Genomic DNA, 22,510 nt, shown 5'->3' with positions numbered 1-22,510 from the left:
CAATTTGCTGAGAACAGATTTAGGCTAACTGGTTTATAAAATTCCTTGGTTTTTCTCTGCCATCTTCCTTAAATAATACAGCATAAGAACATAAGAAATAAGAGCAGGATTAAATCATCTAGCCCATCGAGCCTGCCCCGCCATTCAATAAGATCACGGCTGATCTGATAGTGGTTCAGTCCCACTTACCCGCCTGCTCCCCATAACCCTTAATTCCCTTATTGGTCAAAAATCTGTGACTTAAACATACTCAACGAGGTAGCCTCCACTGTTTCAATGGGCAGAGAATGCCAAAGATTCACTACCCTCTGGGAGAAGAAGTTCCTCCTCAACTCTGTTCTAAACTGACTCCCCCTTATTTTGAGGCTGTGCCCTGTAGTTCTTGTTTCCATTCTAAGTGGAAATAATTTTTGCTGCTTCTACCCTGTCTAGCCCCTTCATTATCTTATATGTCTCTGTAAGATCTCCCCTTAGCCTTCTAAATCCAATGAGTACAGGCCCAGTCTACTCAATCTCTCCTCATAAGCTAACCCCCTCATCTCCAGAATCAACCTGGCGAACCTTCTCTGCACTCCCTCCAAAGCTAATGTATCCTTCTTTAAATAAGGGGACCAAAATTGTACACAGTACTCTAGGTGCGGCCTCACCAGTACCTTGTACAATTGCAGCAAGAGCTCCCTGCCTTTATACTCCATCCCTCTCGCGATAAAGGCTAACATTCCCTTTGCCTTCTTGATCACCTGCTGCACCTGCAAACTGAGTTTTTGTGATTCATGCACAAGGACCCCCAGGTCCCTCTGCAGAGTAGCATGTCGTAATTTTTCACTATTTAAGTAATAGTCCATTTTACTATTATTCCTTCCAAAGTGGATAACGTCACACTTGCCAACGTTATATTCCATCTGCCAGATCCTTGCCCACTCACTTAGCCTATCCAAATCTTGCTGCAGATTTCCTGCGTCCTCTGCGCAATTTGCTTTCCCACTCATCTTTGTGTCACCCGCAAACTTTGTTATCCCACTCTCGGTCCCTGCTCCAGATCGTCTATATACATGGTAAATAGTTGAGGCCACAGCACCGATTCCTGTAGCATGCCACTAGTCACTGACTGCCAACCGGAAAAGCACCCATTTATTCCGACTCTCTGCTTTGTTAGATAGCCCACCCTCAATCCACGCTAACATTTTATCCCCAACTCCATGTACCTTTATCTTGTGCAGCAACCTTTTGTGAGGCACCTTATCGAATGCCTTCTAGAAATCTAAATATGCCACATCCACTGGTTCCCCTCTGTCAACTGCACTCGTTACATCTTCATAAAATTCCAGTAAATTCATCAAACATGAGTTTCCCTTCATGAATCCATGCTGCATCTGCTTGATTGAACCAGCCTGTTTCAGGTGTCCTGCTATTTCTTCCTTAATGATAGATTCCAGCATTTTCTCAACTATGGACGTTAAGCTAACCGGCCTGTAGTTACCCGCTTTTTGTTTACCTCCCTTTTTAAACAGTGGCGTTACATTAGCTGTTTTCCAATCAGCTGGCACCTCCCCAGAGTAAAGCGAATTTTGATAAGTTACAACTTAATGCATCTGTTTTACTTCTGCTGTTTCTTTTATTACCCTGGGATGCATTCCATCCGGGCCTCAGGACTTGTCTACCTTTAGTCCCATGAGTCTGCCCAGCGCTATCTCTTTAGTAATAGTGATCGTTTTAAGGTCCTCACCCCCTACAGCCCCATGACCGTCAATTATCAGTATGTTATTTATATCCTCCACTGTGAAGACTGACACAAAAAAACTTGTTTAAGGCCTCGGCCATTTCATCGTTTCCCATTATTAAATCCCCCTTCTCATCTTCTAAGGGTCCAACATTTACTTTAGCCACTCTTTTCCGTTTTATATATTTGTAAAAACTTTTACTACCAGTTTTAATATTTTGCGCTAGTTTACTTTCATAATCTAGCTTTCCTTTCTTTGTTTTTTTAAAGCTTTCCCAATCTTCTAGTTCCCCACTAATTTTGGCCACTCCATGTGTATTGATTTTTAATTTGATACTCTTCTTTGTTTCCTTAGTTATCCACGGCTGATGACCCTTTTCTTAAATTCCTTCTTTTTCACTAGAATATATTTTTGCTGAGTACTGAGAAAAATCTCCTTTAAAATCCTCCACTGATCCTCAACTATTCCACCAACTAGTCTGCGCTCCCAGTCTACATTAGCCAACTCCGCCCTCATCCTATCGTAATGAGGGTGTGTGCAATTTTCCAATCTAAAAGGAACAGTTCACAAATCAAAAAGAAACTTTTGCAAGATTGTAGCTAGAGCGACTGCATTGCTCTCACTTGCATCCTTTTAAACCCTGGAATAAAATCCACCTGGACCTGGGACGTTTTCACGCTTCAGTGCCATAATTTTCTACATTATTGGTTACATTCATTTTAATGAGCTCCTCCGATTGGTTTAGGATTAATTTCTTGCAATTTCCAGCATTCTGATCTATTCTTTTCCTGTAAATACGGACAAATTATTCATCAGGTCTTGTTTCCTTATTTTTATTGACAATCTCCCTGCCAAATTCCAAAGACCCTACTTTGCACTGAACCACTATTTTTCCTAATCGTAAGCATTTTTCATATTGATTTTGACTCTCCATACTCCTGTTTTATGCTTTGTTACTCTGTCCTGCTCTTCGCATCTTTCCCATTTGCCAGGATTTTTTTTTGCATTCGGTAATACTTTTCCTTTACTTTTATCCAGTTAGCTATGGTTATCTTTTTTGACGAGCAGAGCTCTTGCCCCTTTGGGGATATAAACTGCTGCTGCATCACATTAAATTCAACAGCATGCACTAAGCTTTTATCATTTTATAAATTAACACATTTGCCCAATTTACTGCGGACCATTTCTGTCTCTCCCAAGTCAGCGGTAGCTAAATCTAGCTGTTTTATGTTTCCTCCTTTCAAACACCACTAAAATCTTATTGTATTATAATGGGAGATAGTGATAATGTCACTGAACTAATAATCCAGAGATCCAGGCTAATGCTCTAAATTATAAAATAGTGTTAATTCCTGGTTTGTGTCTGTGAAAATTCTTCAATGTGTTTGGACATTTAGCTTGCTTGGCGATACTGTGGTCACTGAATGCTGGAGCTCTCCTATAGATGGTATCAGAATTAAATTAACGTTAAGATAAGAAAAATCTGCACCACGCTGTTTGCTCGATCTTTGCTGGAGGCCAGTGGCCTGCTGTGTGTTTATTCTAAGATCCAAGTTATTAACTACAGATGTCGGTCTGTACACAACTTAAAACTCATTTCTAAAACAAATCCTCATGGGAAGCAACATTCCAAAGGCAGGGAAAGAATGCACAAGAATAAGAAGGAAAGAGTGCATGTGAGACAGAGTGTAAATAAATTTATTAAATAAAGCAATGTCTACCTGGAAAGTCTTTTAGATTGTCTGTTGATTGGTGTCCCAACAAAAGCATTCGATACTTCAGCAGTCTTGACTTCTGGATTAACTGAAGGTGGTTCACTATTCCTAGGACTGAAGTTTATTTTTAAGAAAGAAAAATATGCTTTAGTACAAAGATCAAGATTGACTCTTTTTCTAATATTTAAACTACTTCCACCTTTTTACAAAATGTGTATATGCAGGTTACGGGAGGGAAACTGTGCTGCAATGAAGATTATCAAGTAGCCAGGGTGAAGTTAGAGAGCAAAACAGTGTATATCATTTTAATGTCCACATTTTTCATTCTACAAAATGGGCAATTTTAAAATTTGCTTACTAAAGACACAAGTTCTCTGCCTGATATTTAACTGGTAGAATCCAAGTCCTTTGCCTTACAAGAACAAAGTAGACTTTTCAGACAATAATGCTGTATTTAAAGACTGATTAAACAGTAGTGTGGTTTTCCCCTCACCCGCTTCTCACTGGCAACTTCCAAAGAATGAAAATCACCCACAGCAATCTTTAAGAGTGACTCACTTTTTTTTTTCCATCCACTTCTCATGTACTGGAGTCCTTCCCTGTGGCAATGGATATTTGAATTTTGCCAATTCTTTGAAGACAATTGCTTCATATTTCTTGCAAACCCACAGCTATCTCCTCATTAACTCCAATAATTGTGTGTTTAGGAAGAATGAGTCCAAATGTAGCTTGCATTTCAAGAAAGCAAAGTTACAGACTCTCCCAGCTCCTGCCAGATACAGACTGAACTGGTTTATATATTCCTGCAATAATTCTCGAATCCTTCCCAGATTGGAGACAGCTGTGCTTAATGAACAACTTAAAGCATGAATTCTATTACAGCATAAATTCAATACTAACATCCCTATTTACTGTCTTTAACGGGTTCACTCTTGATCCTTTATCAGTTGATATGGCTGTTTCACCTAATATTAAATGCAGCTCCCAAATCACTTCCATTGCTCAAGTTGCAGTTAAAACTTTGACTGCTCCATTCTGTACTGAAGCTCATTTTCTCCTCAGTAACTCTTAATTGCTCTTAAACACCAAGACTTTGTTGATACTTTACAGTACCTGCGCAGACAATTACTGGATGGATCTTCACTCTATGCCTTAGTCACAAACTTTCTCAGCGTTAATTTATCAATACTACAGTAGTTATCCATTTTATCTCTTAACTTACAAAGTAACCACCCCATAAACAATTTGGCTTCCCTATGCCAAAATCAACACTCATTGCACTAATAGCTGTTTGAACTAATTATTTGCCATCTCAAAATTACAGACATATTAAAATCAGTCTCATCTTTATCTTCCAATTTTTAAGATCTATGTTTGGCAACATATACTACTTTTATTCAACTCTTATCTCCTTTTGAGTCTGCATGGTACAGACAGACATTATGAAACCATCCTTGACCATTTCTGGACACAGCTGAATAAGTGGAATCACTACAGATGTACTGGAATTAATTACCTGTTGTGAGGAGATAGAACAGATTCTTGTTCATTTTTTTGCCAGACCTCATTAACCTTTGAGAGCACCGAGCTGATGAATGTTGCACGAGTAACCACACTTCCCGAAGTTGTTCGCCTTGCCACAGTAGATAATGGTTTGGGCCGCGTAACTGTTTACAAAACATATCCAAGATTCAACACATTAAACCACGATGTAGCGGCCATTAACAAAGCAAGTGGAACAATGGGCCAAATACTAACTGCTAAAGATTAAAGGAAGGTCTAGAATGTTTTACTAGGAAAACAGTGCAAGGTATTCATGCTTGTAGACAATGGGGAAGACAGCTGTGACACTGGTGGACAGACTGTGTTCCACAGAATGTCTGCACTGCAGAAAGAGGCTATTTGGCCCATCGAATCTGCAGTGATGCTTCCGAAAGAGCACTAGCTCAGCCCATTTTCTCACTCTATGCCCATAACCCTGTGCATTGACCATAGCCAATCCACATAACCTGCACGTCTTTTGACACTGAGGGGCAATTTAGCATGGTCAATTCACCTGATCTGCACATCTTTGGACTGTGGGATGAAACCGAAGCACCCTATGCAGACACAGGGAAAACATGCAAACTCCACCCAAGGCTGGAATCGAACGTGGGTCCTTGGAGTTGAGAGGCAGCAATGCCATCGTGCTGCCACATCTCCCAGTCGCAAAAAAAAGTTGAGGATGTTGGATTGTAAATAGTTTGCCCATTTACTTCCCAAAATGAAAAAGTTAAGCTTTAAGTTTGTTATTCAATATATCTGCCTGGATCCAAGGTCAAGATGATTCACATTACTCGTGATTAGTTTTTTTAAGATGGGAAGGGTACTGAGGAAACCAGTGAAATCACTTTAGAGGCTTTCCTAAAACATCACTGAATACCACAAACAGAATGGTCTGCCAGATCCAAAAGAGAGAAGGGTAGCAAGAGACTCTGGTTCTTCACGCTGGAAGATGGGTGGGAGCTCATGCTTGGATTGAAAAGACCAAATCTGTGAGGCATTAAAACAAAACTGGAACATTCACCTAGCTTGCACTGGAGGGGGGGAATCTCCAGTATTACTCTCACAATGAAGGACAGTTCTGAGATTAAACATCGGCTGAGAAAGAAAGAGAACATCTCTGGAGCTTATTATTGTATTGAACTGAAATTGGGAGAAATGAATATTTACTTAAGGGCAGTGTAACAGCTGTGAAGTGCGTTTCTTTGGTTCTGCTGAAAATAAGGTGGATATTCTGTTCTATGGTTTGAAGTTCAAATTTCCTACAAAGGCAGTATTTAGTCAACAGTGCTTTTATTACAGTAAATGTCTTAAAGCAAGAAATCTTGTGTTATCCTTTGTCATCAAAATGTACCCCAGAAAAACCTTAAAGCCAATCCCTAATATTACAGAATTTGAGTTATAGGAAAGATTAGAAATATTTGAGCTTTACACTCTTGAAATGAAACAACAGAGTATCCACAAACAGATATACAGGATAATGAACAGTACAGTAAAAAATCCAAAATATTTTAACTTAAACTATGCCTGTATAAAGGAAATATTGCTTCAGTTTAATAAAATGCTAAATTCCGGTTTATACATGGAGACATAATATGGATTTGAAGGTCAAGAAGGAAACAAAGAACACTAGCAATGTTAAAGAAACAGATCAATCTTATAACAGCAGCAAATTAAAAGCATAAGAAATAACAGCATGATTAGACCATAAGGTCCCTTGAGCCGGTTCCATCCATCATTCAATAATATCATGGCTGATCTCAATTTTTTCACAAAACCTTGTCTTTCTCCTAGTGTCTGAAAATCTACCTCAGCATTGAATATACTCAAATGACTGAGCATCCAAAGAGTTTTAATTATGCACAATCCTTTGAAGAAATCCCTTCTCAACTCAGGCCTTCAATGGCTGATTTCTTATCCTGAGACTATACCCCTGAGCCTGGGGAAACAACCTCTCAGCATCAAGCATATCAAGTCCCATCAAAGCAGATCACTCTTCATTCTTTATAATCCAGACAGTACAGGGCCAATCTACTCAAATTCTTACTGCAAGACAAACTTCTCATTTCAGAAATTAACCTCAGCAAATCTTCACTGTATTGCCTCCTAGTCAAGTATACATTTCCTTTGATAAGGAGACTAAAACTGTGCAGTACTTTGTCTCACCAAAGCCCTGCACACAACGGTAGCAAGGGCTCTGAAGAGAAGCATCTAGACTTGAAACATTTGATCTATTCTATCTCCAAATTGCTGTTAGACCTGTTGAGATTTCCCAGCATTTTCTGTTATAGCAAGACGTCCTTGCACTTATACCCTGGTCCCCTTGTAATAAAAGCCAACATTTCCCTTTGGAACTGCATGGATGTACCTTCATGCTAATTTGGTATTTCTTTTACAAGGATATCCAAACTACTCTGAACATAATTTAAAAGCTTCATTCCATTTAAAAAACTCTGCTTTTCTGTTCTTATCAAAGTGAATATCTCACGTTTCCCCACATGATACCCCACCTGCCCCTTTTTCTCTGCTGCCTCTTTCTGTCTTCCTTACAGTTCACTGCTCCATCTAGCTTTGTCCAGTCAGAGAAAACATGACATTACTCATTACTTTTAAAGTCATTAAATATAGATTATAACTAAGGTTACAGAACTGATCCATACAAAGCCTTACTAGTCGTAGCCTGCCAACTTGAAAATGCCCCCCCTTTCCCTACCTTTGCTTTTTGTCCATTAACCAATGCTCTACCTATGCTAATACATTATCGCAACCCCATGATTGTTGTGTAATAACCTGTTACGTGGCAGCTCAAAACTGGAATTCTAGAATCTAAGAACATAATGTTCATAATATTACATCAACTGGTTCCCTCTTTATCTACCCTGTTATATTCTCCAAAAAACGGTAACTTTGTCAGGGTCGATTTTTCTTCCACAAAGCCATGTTCACTTTACCTATTCATATCATGATAACACCTCCTCAATAACAGATTCCAACACTTGCCAATTCAAAGGTATTTTTGGATGGATGAACTGAGATGCACTTAACAGTTTTCTTCAGTTGTATCTGTCTTGTCAAAACAAGAACTTTAAAGGTAGCTTCAAACATTGCAGATTTCAAAATATTTCAAAGCACAAACTCACCTTCACGCAAAATTGCTAAATGATGGTACGGTTTTGCACGTTCCGTTGCTAGCTTTCTCTGAACCCTTGGAAGAACTTTTCCATACTGCTCCAGAATGGAGTTCCTGGCAGCTGTTCTTTCTCGAATTTGAGGATCACGATCATTCTGACAATAAAAAAATTTAGAAAATACTTTATTCCTGTTGTTTTCCTGTTTTACATCGACATGCTTAACTTTCTACTTTTCTTCCTACACAGTTGGATCATTTTTATGCCACACAGTCAACACTGGAATATGTTTCTTTCTACGGGAAGGAAGATGTACAATGCAGCATAGATAACTATAGACAAGTCTAATCACTGGTGGATTTACCCCCGTTTATCATTTGTTTATGACCTATTGCTGAACATTGTGTTAAATCATGTTCAGCAGAATTTGAAACAGTACGTTCTTTTCTTTATCTCTTGACAAGAGAAAAACAACTAAAAGCTGCTGGCACACAATTTACTAACAAAGTGCATAGTGGCCATGAAAATTACAGACATGGCCTAAAACAGAAAGTAGCTCAAGAGTAATGATTTATGGTTGCACTTGCTAACACTTCAACAATGCAAAGAAGATGCTCGCACTCACTGCACATGCAGCAATTGTGATACCACTGCCAGCAACACTGTAGGTAGCTGTCAGCATCAAAGAATAGAATCGATCATAACATTTAAAAGTGTAAAGATATATTAACAATCCATCAATTAAATGTTCTTCTTCAAATTTCTCTCTGACATGCAGTCTTACATGATGTATGAGCTTCCTCTGACAGTCTAAATACCATGGTTAAGGATTGCAGTTCTTGCAGAACACTGATCCTCAAAATACTAGTTTGAAAATTGTGCAGCTATTGAGCATTTCGTGATCTGACCTAGAATCATTGAACCCAAAAGTGCGGAAGGAGTCCATTCCGCCCATCAAGTCTGCACCTGACAATAATCCCAGCCAGGCTCCATCCCCGTAACCCCACGTATTTATCTTGCTAATCCTCTGACACTAAAGGGTAATTTAGCATGGCCAATATACCTAACTTGCAGATCTTTGGACTGTGGGAGGAAACTGAAGCTCCCGGAGGAAATCCAATATAGACATGGACAGAATGTGCAAGCACCCCACAGTCACCTAAAGCCAGAATTGAACCTGGGTCCCTGGAGCAGTGAAGCAGCTAACCCACTGTGCCACTCCATATCTTGCTCGCCACCCTGCTCCTGACTCATTTGCCTTGCTCATCCTCTTGCTGGCTGCTCACTGTCTACCTCTCATTGCCTCCCTCCGGCCCACTGCCTTGCTCCTTCACTGTCTATGCTCATTCGTAGTGAGGCAGTGGGGGCTCAGGCAAACAGTAATGAGTAAAGCAGCCACAGATAAGGGAGCAAGGCTTCAAATGGTGTGGTGAAAGTTTGGAATCGGGGTGGCAAGCAGGAATGAATAGCAAATGCTCAATAATGCCAGTAGTGAGAGGAACCTCACATGCACCAACGGATGGAAGGGGGTGCTAACTTCCTCTTCTAGTTCAGTGCCAGGGGATACAGTGAAACCCAATTTAAAGAGTGGGTGGTGGCGAAAGAGATTTTGTCATATTATTTCCAAATGATACGAATTCCATGTACTTCAGGTACTTTCTCAGGTTCAGCAGCATCTGTCACTTCCATGATCAGAGTGTTTAACTTTTATGGGGTTTGATTCACTAGCTTCAAGTATAACCTAGGAAATTAAAAGCTTGTGAACTGAACAATGAATCAATGGGATGGGTGGGAGGTGGGGGAGAAGCAAGGAGGAGGTGGGTGCAATTGCTGTCACAGAAAGCCAGTTAGATTACAGACATAAATGTGATGGGCAATTAACATTGCTCCTGAGTCGTAAAGAGAAGACTTGAACAATTTCAAATGGACTTAAATGAATAAAATATTTTTTAAAAAAGGAAGGTGCAATATTTGTAACCAAAATAAATATTAATATTTTATATATATTACAACTCTAACATTATCCTATAATAAACTTTTAAAAAACACTCGATACTAAAATGGGGTCAAAGTTGACATTTCATACAGGTATGTGAAGGTGCAATAGACAGATTTCTTTCCCCAATATCTCAAGCACACATCTTGGCAGATTAGAGACAGAATTAATAAATTCGGTCACCAATGATTAAAAACAATTCAAAAAGGTAGTTTTCAGTTTACCAAATTCATTTTCAGCAACTGATTAAGCTGCAAGGCTGGAACATAGTTGGCACGTTGAAGATGGTGAACTAACAGATATTCCTGGTTTTGAAGGCTGCCACTCTTCTTCAAAAACTTCTCCAAACACTCCTGTGAATAGATATATAACACTATATAAGTATTGCAGATAAAATGATCATGATGAATTCACACTAAGACCATATAACAGCAAACACGTCTACTGAAAAGATATTTAAATGGAAAAGTCTTCAAATTACAACTAAAAATTAGTCTTACTTCCAACTACAGGCAAGTTTAGGAATTAGTGATTTATGGGTAGTATACCTGTTCAGTAGCAGTGAAAGGAAGTTTAAGTAGTTCTTCCATCAACCCGTTCTCCTGACATAGTTCATACATGTGCTTTAACAGGTCCTCTACATTTATTCTGTCCGAGTTTAGTCGAAGTAGATGCCAAGCTTCCACCATGCACCTGGAAGTTTATATTACAAAATAAATATTTTTATTTAGTTTCAATGCCAATTTTCACAATTAAACTTAACATGCACAACCTATCCATTTAAAAACTATACAACACAGAAATCTTTAAAGGACTGGTCCTCAAAAATAAGTAGCAAGTTGTTAATGAAAAAGAGCTAAGCAACAATACCTCCCTTTTGCAACATTAGATCATTCATTCCTTGAGTCCATCATTCAATTAGTTCAGGACTTATTTGTTGGAATTGCTTCACCCATCTTGGTTCCTCCATTTTGTTGCATAACAAAAATGCATCAAATTTGTTTCTAAAATTTTCAACTGACCTACTACCGTCAATGATTTTTTTGGGGGGAGAACATGTCAGTTATTTACTGCCTTTTCTGTGAAGAAGTTCTTCTTGAATTGCCGAGCTCTAATTTTAAGGTTAATCCTCTTTTTTGAGTTTAGGTTTATTTATTAATGTCAGATGTCGGCTTACGTTCACATTGCAATGAAGTTACTGTGAAAATCCACCACACTCCGGTGCCTGTTCAAGTACACTGAGGGAAAATTAGCATGACCATACAGGTAAGCTTCCAACCATTGCCTACCAAACAGTTTCAAAAGAGCAGTTTAAATGCCCAGCTCTTTCAGTGCTCTGGTGTAGTGTACATGTACACAAGATAACAAGGCAGTTAAGTTAGTCCCTCCTGCTGCACAATAAATGAGCCCAATGAGAAAGTACACCTGTGCTGTTCATGCATGAAAAACAGTTGGCAGAACTGTCAAGAATTGCAAAATTAGCTTCATGTAACAAAATCCACCTTTAGCAACCGAACAGATAAATGGATGACCCTACTATCAGTGAGAAGAACCTACAAAAATAAACAGATGACCAATTCAGTTACCTGTTAAATAGCAACACGGTAAGATGCAGTTTAACTTCACTGCTACTAGCCATTGAAGGTTTCATTGCCTGCATATACCGGAGGGCCTTTCTAGGCTCTCCCTGGCACATCAAGGCTTGTATGATCCGGACATGCTGCCACGAGGACAGTGACCTGCTCGTGGCTGGATGCAAAATACGATCTAAAGCATTCTGGAGAAAAAGGGAAGAAATAAGAGATCAAAATGCAATACTTTTCACCTGAAGACCACTACCACACAATACTAAATTAATGTAGACTTGTCAAATCTTACATCAGTCATTCTCATGGCTATTCTTGCTACACAATATACTGAACGATCTTACTTTCCTGGGTATATGTCTTTCATATACATACCTTAGTCAATAATAGAAGTTACGGCATGGAATCTAGGTCAATCTCTCTATTTTTGGGACTTACGCTCTATGAGCCTCCTCCACTCTACCTCGGCCAAATCTAATAGATTGTTTTGCACATCTTAAAACAGAAATCAAATGGGAATTTGTTTCTAGGATATATTACAGAAATCTTATCAGTAAATAAATTCTGCCACCCAACTTACCGGACTTTTGTACTGCAGGTAAATAAATGTTAAAGTATGAGTTGGTATTAAATTTTAGCTAATTGTAATTGTGCTAATGGCGTTTGGAAGGAGATAACTGCTTGGGTCATGGGAGATGGCAGTGCAAAGAATTGCCCCTCCCCTAAGGGAGTTCAGGGCCCAGCCCCTGGAGTGGTGATTACCCAAAGACAGACTTCATAGATTTCAAATTTGGCAGGCAATCTCATTCAGACAGCTGATGTGGCTTATAACAATTGCTGTACTGATTTGATAGACTAGACCTTTTAGTAAGGTAACCTACTGAAAACTTTTTCTTGTATCTACCCCCTATGCTGCCCCAGCCTGCCTCAGGAAGTTGTAGTCATAATTTGTGCTGCAAGTAAAACAATGTTGTTTTAAAAACTCAGTCCACCATCTGTTCAGAGAAGAGGAAATTACACCTCACTATTATACCCACCTCAATTCTAATTCATGTGTTAGAGACATACCATACTGTATAACATGCTTTTCAACTCATTAGGATTTTCTTTAATACTATACTGAGCCTTCTCAACTAATAATATACAAATCAGCAGTTTCAGATAACACTGACATTGTGATAAAGTGATTGTGCATAATTTGCAGCATGATATGGCTGGAATTCAAGAAGTTTGTTATCTTTCACAGGCATTAGTAACTGCCCAACCAACAAGAATCACACTATGGAGTGTTTGCTAATTATAGTATGTGCTTGGTTCTACATCAACCTATCTTGCTCCAGATTATCTCACTTTCTAATCTTAATTCTCATATGCTGTTCATCCTTTTTAAATCTTCAAGATTTATCTTCACGGACTGGGTTGAATATCCTGCCTCTGCCAGTAGATTGTGTATGTTGGCATTTTAAAGACATGTCATCTTCCCCTGGCCTTGCTCAAGTCTGGCATGAACAGCTCCAGGATCTGACAGCCACCCCTCCTCTGTTATCTAATGAATAAAATATCAAGCCCATTTTTGCAACTGTTAAATCCATTTCTTTGCTTTTTACTAATTTCTTCCTCACACAGCAATATCCTTATGGTGGGCAAATCTACATACAACATTCCAAAAACAGTTGTACCACCAATGATCTTATACAGTGAGAATAATGTGGTTTGACTTTGTCGCCCTTCTTCTCCCCTCTCTCCACCCCGGCAAGATGCAACTCTGTATCATTAACATTATCAGTAGCCTTGAATTCATTTTAAAAATTCTTCCCTGCTTTTGCAGAAATTACTTAATAAATGTATAAAGACATGTGGACACACTGTCAGCTCTAACTGGATAGGCCAAGGCAGTTATCTCCTCAAAGCATTTCAGCAGAGAAGTGATTGCATAATGCTCCCACCTCTATGCTGATTACTCCTTATGGAGCTGGCTTCATAGCAGAATAACATTGTGTATAATGCCGTCAAGCATTTTCATCTTTCTGTAGATATTTGGCAATTTGGCGTTTACTTTATAAACCATGCCTCTCTTTGTACAAAGATGGCAACCTACCATCCACTAATTCTGCACTAGTAACATTGATTCTTCAAAAATGTAATTGTGCATTGCTCGTTTCTTCTCATTTACCTTGTGAATTCTAGGGTATAATGCAGCTAACTTGGATTTTGTGCATTAAAAAATCATTTTCACAGCACACATTTCATTGATATCCACTTATATTGAAGATGGCAGAGCCTAAAAATGGGTTTGTTATTTTAGCACAATTGTCTTTACTCGTAACGGTCAATGAAAAAACATTTTGTTCCTGAACATCAGGAGTTTGAACGAAAAAGAAATTTCTTACACAGCTCAGAATTTTGAGCCATTTGATATACATTTTTGGACGCACTACCGTGGCAGGTATGGACACCTTAAAAGTTTTAAATCATTACATACAATGTTAACTGTCAATTTTCAATGCACCAAGATACTTTCAACAAGAAAGTCAACAATGTGCTTCAAGTGATTAGAAAGCAGAAGTTCTTTACCTCATGGTCACTGTGATCCAAAAGCCAAAATCCTTGGATGAGATTCACCAGACCCACAGGAACAGCAAAAGCAGGTGGAAAGGATTCAATTGAAGACTCATTCTTGTTAGGGGCAGAAGAAAGAACATCTAGCAGCAGGTAAATGGCCTGTAAATCAGAGGTTAAGGCTCCAAAACAGATGTGCAATGACCCAACTTATAACTAATTATGTAATTAAAAAACACAATAGGAGGCCAAATATTTGCAAACAGTAATTCATCAGTGTGCCAGCAAGGCTGTACACAACCAAAAATACCTTGCACGTTGCTGAAGGATACAATGGCATGCTTTGTTGTTTCATCTACATTCTCCAGTAAATACACATCAAGAAGAGCCTGTTATTAAAAACAAGGGAGGTCAGTTAAATATTTGCAACATTTCAAGTAAATCTATTTTGCTATTTGTGCATCATATCTTACATGAAGAGTTGAGGGTGGATATTTTCCCGTCCCTCCTTCATCCCTCTTCCACAGGTGCTCTATGTAGTCTCCTTTTTCTGATACCATTCCATCGATCAACAGGCAGTCTGAACACCATCTGCCTCTGGGTAAAGGAACATGAAATATTATGAGTCACCTTGTGACTACCCATTGTTTTTTGTCTAGAGATCAATTTTTCTTTGAAAGATAAATTTTCCTAGGGAAAACCTAAGTTCAAAACATCAATTTCAAAACTAGAAATGATGAACTAAGTTACAAAAAGAGCTGTGCTGTACAATATAATAAATAATTTTGAGGATCACATTACTGTACATTTAGAACCTAGAACATTACAGTGCAGTACAGGCCTTCAGCCTTGGAACCAATCTAATGACTCTCTAACCTAAACTATTCCAATATTATCCATATGCCGATCCAACAACCATTTGAATGCCCTGAAAAGTTGGTGAGTCCACTGCTGCTGCAGGCAGTGCATTCCACGTCCTTACTACCCTGAGTAAAGAACTTACCTCTGACATCTGTCCTATATTTATCACCCCTCAATTTAAAGCTTTGTCCCCTCGTGTTAGCCATCACCATTCGAGGAAAAAGGTTCTCACTGTCCACCCTATCTAATCCCCTGATCATTTTGTATGCCTCAATTAAGTCACCTCTTAACCTTCTCTCTAATGAAAACAACCTCAAGTCCCTCAGCCTTTCCTCATAAGACCTTCCCACCATACCAGGCAACATCCTGGTAAATCTCCTCTGCATCCTTCCCAATGCTTCCACATCTTTCCTATAATGCGGTGACCAGAACTGTACGCAATACTACAAGTGCGGCTGCACCAGAGTTTTGTACAGTTGCAACATGATCTCATGGCTCCGAAACTCAATTCCTCTACCAATAAAAGCTAACACACTGTATGCCTTTTTAACAACCCTATCAACCTGGGTGCCAACTTTCAGGGATCTATGCACATGGACACCGAGATCTCTCTACTCATCCACTCTACCAAGAGTCTTTCCATTAGCCCAATACTCTGTGTTCCTGTTACTCCTTCCAAAGTGAATCACCTCACGCTTTTCCACATTAAACTCCATTTGCCATTTCTCAGCACAGCTCTGTAGCATATCTATGTCCCTCTGCAAACTGCAACATCCATTCGCATAGTCCACAACTCCTCCGACTTTAGTGTCATCCGCAAATTTACTAACCCAACCTGCTACACCTTCAACTAGGTCATTTATAAAAATGACAAACAGCAGTGGCCTCAAAACAGATCCCTGCGGTACACCACTAGTAACTGAACTCCAGGTTGAACATTTCCAATCAACCACCACCCTGTCTTCTTTCAGCTAACCAATTCCTGATCCAAACCACTGAATCACCCTCAATCCATGCATCCGTATTTTCTGCAGTAGCTTACCATGGGGAACCTCATCAAACGCTTTACTGAAATCCGTATACACCACATCAACTGCTTTACCCTCATCCACCTCTTTGGTCACCTTCTCAAAGAACTCGATAAGGTTTGTGAGGCACGACCTACCCTTCACAAAACCGTGTTGACTATCCCTAATCAAATTATTTCTCTCTAGATGATTATAAATCCTATCTCTTATAATCCTTTCCAAAACTTTGCCTACAACAAAAGTAAGGCTCACTGGTCTATAATTTAACTTGTTTAAAAAAATCCATGAGGAACGTACTTGGATAGACGTTCCAACTTGTGCCGTCTGTTGGTATAATAATTTTGTATAATGGGGTAGTTGTAGATGGGCCTGGATAACTGTAACACATCGACATCATCTAAAAGAAAAGTAAATAACATTTATATAGATTGCACTAGCCAACTGAAGCACAGCATAAAATGTTATTCTTGCTTAATCGATCAGCAATTTTAAAATATATATCTTGATCGTACCTGAACCCTCGGGGAGTAGGCCAGCACGACAGAACCACAATACAACCTGAGTGTATTGGGAAAGTAGAGTGCCTACAAGGCGTTTGTTCATTAAATCAATCAATCCTGTTGGAAATATTTTCATTAATATACTTATAAGGGTCTCCATATTCAAACAATGTAGTTAAGATAAATATTCAGTTGGAGCCTCTTGCTGGAAAAGTTCTCTCATAATGTTTATTTGTAGGTTAATGCCATACACAAATGTTACTGAATATTTGGTGGCTATTTGTTAATATTATTAACAAAACACAATTAGCAAAAGCTTAAAAATATTGTTGCATACCCAAAACAAAATGGCATATTAGTAACAATTTACACAAAGGAATGCAGCTGTAACACATATACACACACCTCGCTCAGTCAGCTCCTGGGCTTCAGTAAGGAAACAGCTAACAATGGTGGTGAGGTTGCTAAGTAACATCTGGCAGTGCTGCAGCGACTGGAGTGTGTGTGGGTCAATGTAGTGACACGATCCATCAAAAAGTGGAATACCTAGTGGTTAAAGGATAAAGTGAAACACACCAGAGTTAAGCATGAGGTGACTTTTCAAAACCATTTTCACAGCTGTTAACCCTTACACTTCTAGACTTGCACAAATACCAACTTCAAAATGAGGATAACGTACCTGAAACATAAATTTTAAAAACTGAGCACATAACTTCATTTCTATGATTTAATTTGGGGTGATCATGCCTGCAGTACAATGCATGCAAGCTAATGATGTCAGTCTTGTTAAAATCAGTAGAATCTACAGAGCAAACACTAGCCTCTTCCAGGCACAGCTGAAAAGTACAAAATCCTGCCATCCCACCACCCACAAGTGTAGATTCACTCCTGATTGATTTTTGTGTCTCCCACTTGTATGTCAGCTTGCAGCCTGGAGGTAAATTGCCAGAAAAAAGTTTCAGCCAGAAGATGATAGCATAACAAGAGCACACAAAAGGAAAAATGGAAGTTTAGGAAGTTGTTTATAGGTTCAAAATATGTAAGTGTGAACTCAGCAACAAAAAAAAATGCATCTTCCTTTAAATAAAAAATTGCAAGTGCTATTGTTCAAGATCTGGCCTAAATAAAGAAAGAGAGTTCAACAGTGAAGTGCTAATTTAGTTCTGTATTAATCTAACACACCTACATAACAGATCAAGCCCATATTTTAAATGTATAATTTCATCCAGCAGCAGCACACGACAGAATAACTGATGCTGTGTCTACTTTATTTCTTAACAGTAGCGTGCAGCTCTTTCAAAATGTACATCACCTCTTCCAGACAACTCAATTAATTCCTATTCCACACATACTTTAACAAGAGGATCTAACCATCTTTCCTTCACATTCAACATCATCATCACCAAACTGCCCCACCATCAACATCCTTTATACTACCACTGAACAGAAACTTCACAGACTCAGAATCCCTGCAGTGCAGGAGGTGGCCAATCGGCTCATCAAGTCTGCACAGATAACAATCTCACCCAAGCGCTATCACTATAAACCCAAGTTTTTATCCTGTTAATCTTCCTGAAACTAAGGGGCAATTTATCATAGCCAATCAACCTAACAACTGGATCAGCTACATAATTCGGAATCTAGGAATTCTGCAGTGAGCAACTCACCTCCTGATTCCCCAAAGCGTCTCCAGCATCTACAAGTCACAAGTCAGGAGTGTGGTGGAATATTTTCTATTTGCCTGGATGAGTTCAGCTCCAACAGCACTTGAGAAGCTTAATACCATCCACTGGATCAGAATCCCCTTCACCACCAGCACACAACAGCAGCAGTGTATAGCATCTACAAGGTATACTGCAGCTGCTAAGGTTCCTTCAATAGCACCACTTGGAAGTGCAAGGACAGCAGATGTATGGGAACACAACCACAAGTTCCTCTCCAACTAAAAACCATCTGCACTTGGAACTATATTCCCATTACTTCACTGTCATTGGGTTAAAATCCTGGAACTTCCTTTGTAACAACAATGTAAATTTCCTTACACCACAAAAACTAATGCAAACATACGAATGAGGAACAAACCACAGCCTCTCAAACCTGTTCTGCCATTCAATATGCTCATGGCTGATCTGACTGCAACCGTAACTCCACATTCCCAACTGCCCGATAACCTTTCATCCCTTTGCTTATCAAGGATCCATCCACCTCAGACTTGAAAATATTCAGACTCATCTCTCTCAATAGGTTGTGGAAGCTGAGTTCCAAAGACTCACTACTCAGGGGAAAAATATTCTCATCTGTCTTAAATGAGTACCTCCCCTTATTTTTAAACAGTGACCCCCCACATCTAGATTCACCTACAAAAGGAAACATCCTTCTCACATCCACTATCACAATCCCTTAGGGTTTTATATATTGCAATCAAGCCACCCTCTTACTCTTCAATAAATCATGGCCTTGCCAGAGATGCTGACATCCTTAACAAATAAAAGTATTTCCAATGGATTTAATTATGAACCAAGAACCAAACAAATACTTAGAAGGACAAGGCTACAAATTAGTAATCTACTATTACAAAACCAACTTAAATTGCTCAAAATCATTCAAAAGTGACTAATTCAGGTACTGGCAACTACCACAAAAATCAGTCATTTGTTCTGTGCTGAGCGCTTGCCTATCTATGAAGTCCATGCCATACAGACAAAAATAACTCAAAATATTGTGCAAAGTTACATTTATTTTTACAGTAGTTTTAACAGAAAACATCTTAAGGTGCTTGAGTAAAGGCAGGGAAAGGGACTGGGGTAGCAGGGCAGGCAAAATAGATTAAAGACAAAGGAGCACAAGACAAGCATGGCAGGAAGCAGCTTTGAGAGGTGACTGAAAAATGGTTTGGAAGGTGGAATTTTGGAAGAGTTCCAGATGGATGGGATAGAGAAGCTGTCTCTACCACCAACTGGAACAAAAAGGAATGCGGATTGTAATGATACTGTGCTATTGATATATTTTTATGCTTAAGACTGCTTTAAGAGTCAGTGTTTTATTATAGCAAGTTGGTTTGTTTGGAGGGAATACAGCACAGATGCTGAGAAAGCGCAATAATTATTCATTTTAGCCATGCAGTGCTATTTAGAAGGCTTAATGCATTTTTGTTTACTTAAGTTCCCCTGGGGTTTCAGAGTACAGTGATTGACAGTCATGTGATACTAAGTTAATGGGAGGAGATAGGCTTGTAACAGAAAACCTCCTTCATTTTAATTTCAAAACCTCCTTCATTTTAATTTTATTTACCCTGCTAACCCCCTGACACGAGGGTTAATTTAGCATCCATCTAACCTGCACATCTTTGGACAGTGGGAGGAAACTGGAGCACCTGGAGGAAACCCTTGCAGGTACGGACAGAATGTGCGAACTCCACACTGACGGTGACCCGACGTGACTGGAGCTGTTAAAAAAGTGTCTGTCTCTCTCTCTCAGAAACCTTCACAGCTGCTACTCAAATTAAAGCAAGAATGCCTGGATTTACTCACTATATTTATTGTGGCATTTAAGTCTGTTGTTTATTTGGAACTGAAATAGTGATATATAAGAAATTAGAGTTGTTCTTTTCATGCTTAAAAATTGTTCAACAGTTAAGAGTTAAATTGCTTCATTTTGTTCAAGTTATACTTACTGTGTTATGAATAAAGCTTGCTTTGATAAAATAATCCCTAATTTGTCAGCATAATTACTCTTGAGGTGAAGCATCTTTTCCTCATATTTACACCAAGATAGAAAAATTGTTGAGGGCTAGTCTACTTTCTTAATATATCTTGGGGTTTGGTTCCAGCACCTTGGCAGGATGCCAGGAAGGCCAGAGTCAGAGGACTGAAAGTTATGGGTGCAAGGGCTAGAATGAGGACAGAAGTTTTCACTTTATTAGAAGTAGGAAGCCCATGAAGGTCACAGAAGAGGAGGCTGATAGAGCAGAAAAGGCTACAAGCAGGAAGAGGTATGGCCAAGTTTCTGATAGCTGTCAAGGAAGATCTAGAATAATAGTCCCAGAGATGCCAAAAGAATAGATAAGAGTTTCAATGATATTGATAATGAGACAATGAGACAGATAATTCAAACTTATTCCAAGTATCACAAATGCTAACAAGGACAACAATTACACCAGAGTAATGAAAGAATGCTAATCTTATGGACACTAAGAGACAGTAAATCGAAAGATGTACAGCTTAAAAACACAATATGTTGGCCATGTGATTCTGCAACTGAGGCAAGCCACCCTCTTTTGAAGAATAGAAAACTAGAAGGGGGAAAAAAAGTAGTTACACTTCCTACTATCTCAGAATCTCTCCCACCCAAGATGATATAACCTCTTTTACGAGATTATTCATCATAAAAGCTGAGCGAATTACTGGAACAAAGCACTTCCACAAGCTGCGTGGAGACTTACAGATGTTGTCGAGTTCCTCCTTGGTGCGGGTTATTTTTTTCCAGGTCCACTCAAGCACAAAGCGCAGGCTGGCAGCTGACCTAGGTTGTTCTTATGGAGTAAATAAAAACATTACTATACATAAAACTGTAAGAAGTCTCTGCATATATATATATATATATATATATCTGAACCACAGATCAAAGCAGGTGCCTGAAAATAGGTTTTACTGTTAATAGGACTTTTTTTTTTAATGCTCAACATTTCAATCATAGAAGCCCTACAGTGCAGAAGGAAGCCATTTGGCCCATCAAGTTTGCACCAACCACAATCCCACCCAGGCCCTATCTCATAATTCCAGATATTTACCCTGCTAACCCCCTGACATGAGGGTTAATTTAGCATCCATCTAATCTGCACATCTTTGGACCGTGGGAGGAAACCGGAGCACCTGGAGGAAACCCATGCAGGTACAGACAGAATGTGCAAACTCCACACTGACGGTTACCAAGGCTGGAACTGCACCAGGGTCCCTGGCACTGTGAGGCAGCAGTGCTAACCACTGTGCCATTATCTCCCCATTATTTAAGCTGAAATGCCATTAAAAAAAAAGTTGGCAGTATTCCATTGATGTTCAATTGTTAAATTCAGCTGCGATCTGCTCAAATTATTGAATTATTGGGCAAACTCATAACCATCAGAAAATAATATTCCTTTACCAGGTGTTATTTTATTTCTTCATGAAGTACACTGAAAGTCAAAGAAATAAATTCCAAGGGGTGTGATTATGATTTAAAAACAAGCAAAGCCATAATCATTCACAAAGCTATAAAGTGCCTCATTATCTGTTTTCTTTGTTTTTTTTGAACAGGAACATTAGTATGTACCAAAAAGTTCAAGCTAAGGGAAACTCTAACTTCCAACTTTGTCAAGCTTTTCTAGTGAAACAACTTTCAGTTCAAGTATAAGCCCTCTTTGAAAATATGATTTTTAGCTTCATATTTACTTATTGAAATACATTGTTTATTTAAGGTAGCTGGGGAGTGAGGGGGCATTATGGATGAGAGGGAGGGGAGGGTGGCCAGAATTAACAGTCTTTGTTGAGCAAGTCAATATGCTGAAGGGGAACAGGAAAGGGTTGGCTGTGATTTCCCCGCATCAGTCAACAGATCACAAATAGGCTAATATAAAAAAAATTGATACTAGGGAGGAGGTACTGGAGGATGATTTGTAATTGTGAACCTTGCCTGGTATGTCCCTGCTTTAAGATAGAAAACTGGGGAAAAAAAAGTCAGTTAAGTTTTTATCTCACTGCTCCACAATTAGACCTCATGCCATGCCTTTAACGGTCTCCAGAATGCAAAGTATTTGGTGCGAGACTGACGACATTTGGGCTACTTCCATTTTATTTCTTTTGCCCGTTTCAGTGTACTGTTGACCTGTGCAATATTTCA

The 22,510-nt window shown here is 39.1% G+C and overlaps 1 protein-coding gene across 2 annotated transcripts in view; it reads right to left on the bottom strand.

Annotated features, from left to right (window-relative positions):
- The window catches only part of ahctf1 (AT hook containing transcription factor 1), a 97,773-nt gene that overhangs the window by 27,130 nt on the left and 48,133 nt on the right, over positions 1 to 22,510 (bottom strand). For both annotated transcript variants that reach the window (XM_080200775.1, XM_080200776.1), the window contains 13 exons: positions 21,078 to 21,167; positions 17,042 to 17,182; positions 16,649 to 16,753; positions 16,434 to 16,533; positions 14,721 to 14,844; positions 14,580 to 14,636; positions 14,263 to 14,409; positions 11,689 to 11,879; positions 10,651 to 10,795; positions 10,327 to 10,455; positions 8,119 to 8,263; positions 4,953 to 5,103; positions 3,443 to 3,550 (listed from right to left, as the gene is read on the bottom strand). In XM_080200775.1, the coding sequence (XP_080056901.1) occupies positions 3,443 to 3,550; positions 4,953 to 5,103; positions 8,119 to 8,263; positions 10,327 to 10,455; positions 10,651 to 10,795; positions 11,689 to 11,879; positions 14,263 to 14,409; positions 14,580 to 14,636; positions 14,721 to 14,844; positions 16,434 to 16,533; positions 16,649 to 16,753; positions 17,042 to 17,182; positions 21,078 to 21,167 (1,633 nt within the window). The remainder of the gene's footprint in view (positions 1 to 3,442; positions 3,551 to 4,952; positions 5,104 to 8,118; positions 8,264 to 10,326; positions 10,456 to 10,650; positions 10,796 to 11,688; positions 11,880 to 14,262; positions 14,410 to 14,579; positions 14,637 to 14,720; positions 14,845 to 16,433; positions 16,534 to 16,648; positions 16,754 to 17,041; positions 17,183 to 21,077; positions 21,168 to 22,510) is intronic.

This window comes from Carcharhinus amblyrhynchos, chromosome 12 (assembly GCF_965287045.1).
Source record: "Carcharhinus amblyrhynchos chromosome 12, sCarAmb.v2.hapA, whole genome shotgun sequence".
Lineage (NCBI taxonomy): Eukaryota > Metazoa > Chordata > Chondrichthyes > Carcharhiniformes > Carcharhinidae > Carcharhinus > Carcharhinus amblyrhynchos.
This window is presented reverse-complemented; position numbering and strand designations above follow the sequence as displayed.